At 48.4% G+C, this 4589-nt stretch overlaps 1 protein-coding gene across 1 annotated transcript; it reads right to left on the bottom strand.

The window, feature by feature from the left end:
- Positions 1-354: 354 nt before the first annotated feature.
- On the bottom strand, positions 355-1530 carry LOC137416417 (protein FAM200C-like). The gene has a single exon (XM_068101995.2). The coding sequence runs from the start codon at positions 1528-1530 to the stop codon at positions 355-357; it is 1176 nt and encodes a 391-aa protein (XP_067958096.2).
- Positions 1531-4589: the final 3059 nt, after the last annotated feature.

Below are 4589 nucleotides of genomic sequence, written 5' to 3'. Positions count from 1 at the left end.
CAAACAGTTGCTGGACAGTCAAATAATTAGGGAAAGCAGCAGCCCTTACTCATCCCCGATTGTTTTGGTGGTGAATAAAGATGGAGGCCTCCGTATGTGTGTTGATTACAGGCAGCTGAATGCTAAGACCCGGAAGGATGCATATCCACATCCGAGAATTGAAGAGTCCCTTGATGCTTTAACAAGATCTAGGTCAGCGTTTCTCAACCTTTGATGGCCCATGGCCCCCCTACCGAGTCGCTTAACATTCGTGGCCCCCTGCCCTTCAATAAAAGATGCAGATTTCGTTTTATGAAATTTATTTACTCAGTCTTAAAAGATAAATCAAAGTAAACATTTTTCTAAGCAATACAATCAATGAGACACTTGCTGTTGGGCTTGTCTGACGAGGCCTCTTATGTCCGGCTCCGTCTTGGACACAGCAAGGCGAATATCGTTCCCAACGTCAAGACGGTTTCTGGACTTCGTTTTAATGGTCGCAAGGTCAGAAAATCCAGATTCGCAAAGATATGTTGTGGCGAATTGAATGAGCATTACGGATGCCTTCTTGCTGAGTAGTGGATACGCATCCTGAACAGACAACCAGAAGGTGGAGAGGTCTTCTTTGTTACTGAAGACCAGCTTCATTGCTTTTGAAACCTTCAACTCTGCCAGCTCCTCTGCTTCGTTTTCAGTAGGTTCAATTTTGGCGTTGAACGGGTCTTTGTGCCACGGAACATCCAACGGTGCATCGTCGAAATACGATTTGAACTCAGCGGAGAGATTGTCGAGATGTCTAGTGATGCAATCTTTGATGCCGACGGGAAGCTCAATCCTCTGCGTCTGCAGGTGCTCGTCCAAGAAAGAAAACGAGGCAGTGGACCCGGCCTTGATTCGTGCCTGCCAGACTTCCATTCTAGCAGACAGTCCGGCAAGCTTGTCTTGAACGTCACTGACTGTCACATCACGGCCTTGCAGGGACTGGTTCATTTCGTTGAGTTGGCCGAATATATCGGCCAGGTAGGCGAGCATCATGACGAACTCTTCATTGTCGAAGTGGACATGGAGGTTGTTTTCGTTGTCTCGCAGGAAGATTTCCACCTCAACCCGGAGTTCATACAGCCGAGAGAGGCATTTCCCCCTCGATAGCCAACGGACTTTGGTGTGGAACAGAAGTCCAACATGTTCCGCTCCCATTTCGTTGGCCAGTAGTTGGAAGAGCCGATGATTTTTGGCCTTCGCATGAATGAAGTTGATCACTTTGACCGCGACGTCCATGACTTCCAGCAAACGAGGCGGAAGAGTCTTTGACGCAAGAGCGTATCGGTGTAGCGAACAGTGGGAGGACGTCACATGGGGCCATTCGTTCTTCACAAGCGTGACGAACCCTCCTCTGACGCCGACCATCGCTGGGGCACCATCAGTACAAATGTGCTTGAAATTCTGCCAACCGAGTCCGTTAGCTTCAAAAAAAGAGTCCACAATAGCTTTGATATCTGCCGCTGTTGTTGTGGTTGGTAGGGTATTGCAGAACAAGAACTCTTCCTTCATCTTTCCCTTTCTCTCGTAGCGAGCGAAGGCGATCAACTGGCTCTCCAGGGCGGTGTCGGTAGACTCGTCTAATTGAAGGCTAGCCTGGAGCGTGCTTTGTTTGATTTCGGAGCAAACTGACGGCACACATCAGCAGCCATGTCGTCAATCCGTCGTCGGATCGTGTCATTAGAGAGCGAAACTTGCTGGATCTTCTTTTTCGCCTCTGGTCCGATCATCAATTCCACCATTTTCTCTGTACATGGCTTGATAAGGTCCTCAGCAATAGTGTGCGGCTTCTTGCACTTCGCAATTCGGTATGCCACTTCGTAGCTGGATTGAAGAGCAGGTTTTTCTTCTGGCCGGAATCCAAATTTGGGAAGTGTCGCTTCACGGTCATATCGTGATCGTTTCGCAGACAGAGCGTCGATATTATCTTCCTTCCTTCCGGGATGCATCTTGTCGCGATGGTTTGAAAGTTTGGAAGGACGTAGTGACGCATTTGACATCACGACCGAGCAGTGCAGACATTGCGCGCAGTCCACGCCATCTCGACTGACATTCGTGAATCCAAACTTGACATAGCTGTCATTCCATTTTCGAGCCTTCGACATCTGAGAAAAAAATTGCAAATACGAATTAATTACTTTTGTAACGGTAATACAGTAAGGTTGAAAATTAGGTTTAGAAAAGTGCTCTGGAGGGAAGGAGAAGAAAGGAAGTAGAGATGTAAAGAAGCAGAAAGAGATGGAGAGAAACTCATCTACCCTTTTTTAGAGAAGGTTAAACTCATCTACCCTTTTTACTTTGACACTATGACCGGAGACTCGTCACCTTAATTGTACATTACAAGCTTCTGCATTCTGAATCGCAGTTTTTCGGCGTCCGCTCGTGGCCCCCCGGTCGAAGGCCCGTGGCCCCCTTGGGGGGCCACGGGCCCCCGGTTGAGAAACGCTGATCTAGGTGGTTCTCAACATTGGATCTATTTAGTGGGTACAACCAAGTGGCGATGGCTGAAGCTGATCGGGCCAAAACGGCGTTCTGTACCCCATTTGGCTTGTTCGAGTTTAATAGAATGCCATTTGGTTTATGTAATGCGCCTGGGACCTTTCAGCGCTTAATGGAGCGCATGTTCGGGGACCAACGTTTCCAATCCGTCCTGTTGTACCTTGATGACGTTGTTGTTTTTTCATCTGCAGTACACCAGCACCTGGATCGTCTGGAAGAGGTTTTTTCCAAACTTAAACAACAAGGGTTGAAGTAAAGCTTTCCAAAAGTCACTTTTTCCAAAAACAAGTCAAATATTTGGGACATGTTGTCTCTGAACAGGGCGTGGCTACAGACCCGGACAAAGTGGCTGTGGTGCGTGAATGGAAACGCCCCTCTCATCTGGCCGAGCTGCGTTCTTTCCTCGGTTTTGCCAGTTATTACCGTAGGTTTGTAGATGGCTTTCCTAAGTTAGCAGCCCCCCTCCATCATTTGGTAGCACAGCTGAGTGGGCCGAACAAGAAGGGTAAGACCCCATTGTCCTCCGCTTGGGATGACCATTGTGAGCAGGTATTTTTGGCCCTTAGAGAAGCCCTGATCACAGCACCAGTTTTAGCCTACGCCGACTTTCAAAAGCCACTCATCCTCGAGATCGATGCTAGTCATGGTGGGCTTGGTGCAGTACTCTCCCAAGAGCATGACAGAAAGTGCAGGCCTATAGCCTTTGCCAGTCGAAGCCTTAAGCCGGCAGAAAAAAACATGGATAATTACAGCTCCATGAAGCTCGAGTTTTTAGCTCTTAAATGGGCTGTCAGAAAAATTCTGGGAGTATTTATTAGGTAATAAGGTTACAATTTACACTGACAACAATCCCCTCAGCCATCTCCAAACTGCTAAATTAGGAGCACTGGAGCAGCGATGGGCTTCTCAATTGGCTTCCTTTGACGAAACTTTGGAATATCGCTCAGGTCGTAATAATGGCAATGCAGACGCCTTGTCAAGGCAGTACCTTGAATGGTTTGCCCCAGGAATGGCTGTCCCTCCTGCATCCTCCATCAGCTGACTCCTCTGTTTCTCAGGAAGTTCACAGCAATGAGATTTCTGCCCTGCCTGGTTATTCACAGCTAGATCTGTCCACTTTTCAGAATGGAGAACCAGCCATTGGTCCCGTGTGGAAACATTGGAGGGAGGGTCGAACCCCAGGACCAAAGGAACATGAACAACTGAGTCAGGAAAGTAGGGAGGTGTTTCGCCAGTGGGGTTGCCTGGTGGAAAGGGAAGGTGTGCTCTATCGTCGGATCTACCCTCAAGGGGACGGTAGAGAAGTGTTCCAAATTCTATTACCGCAATGCCTCAGAGAAGAAGTGCTCAAGTGTGCATGATGGACATGCACACCAGGGTGTAGACCGTACTTTACAGCTCGCCCAGGACTGGGGTTATTGGCCAGGTATGCCAAAGGACGTGGAAACGTGGTGTCGCAATTGCGAAAGGTGCATCCTGGCAAAGGAAGGCCCTAAAGTTTGAGCTTATCAGGGAAGTCTGCAGGCATCGCGACCTAACGAACTCTTGGCAATGGATTTCACTGTGTTAGCACCAGCCAGTGATGGAAGAGAAAATGTTTTAGTGCTTACTGATGTATTTTCCAAGTTTACGCAGGCGATACCGACAAGAGATCAGCGGGCCAGTACAGTGGCAGATGTGTTGTGAAACGGTGGTTCCACCGGTTTGGCACTCCAAGCCATATCCACTCTGATCAAGGCAGAAATTTTGAAAGCAAGGTGATAAAGCAGCTGTGTAAAATGTATGGGGTCCAGAAAAGACGGACGACTCTGTATCATCCGGAAGGTAATGGGCAGTGTGAGCGGTTTAACCGCACCCTCCACGACCTCCTTCGTACTCTACCACCAGATAAGAGACGCTGGCCCCATTTTTTATCACAGGTAATGTGTTCCTTTAACACTACTGCTCATCAGTCTACCGGAATGACTCCACACTACATCATGTTTGGCCATGAACCCCAACTCCCTGTGAATTTCCTCCTTGGCATCAACGAAGCCGATCCCAGTGAGGACACTACAGAAGAATGTGTGCAG

Source organism: Myxine glutinosa, chromosome 4, assembly GCF_964187855.1.
Source record: "Myxine glutinosa chromosome 4, kmMyxGlut1.1, whole genome shotgun sequence".
NCBI lineage: Eukaryota > Metazoa > Chordata > Myxini > Myxiniformes > Myxinidae > Myxine > Myxine glutinosa.
This window is presented reverse-complemented; position numbering and strand designations above follow the sequence as displayed.

Coding starts and splice junctions, on each gene's coding strand:
- LOC137416417 (XM_068101995.2), bottom strand. CDS start 1,530: ATGAAGGAAGAGTTCTTGTTCTGCAATACCCTACCAACCACAACAACA.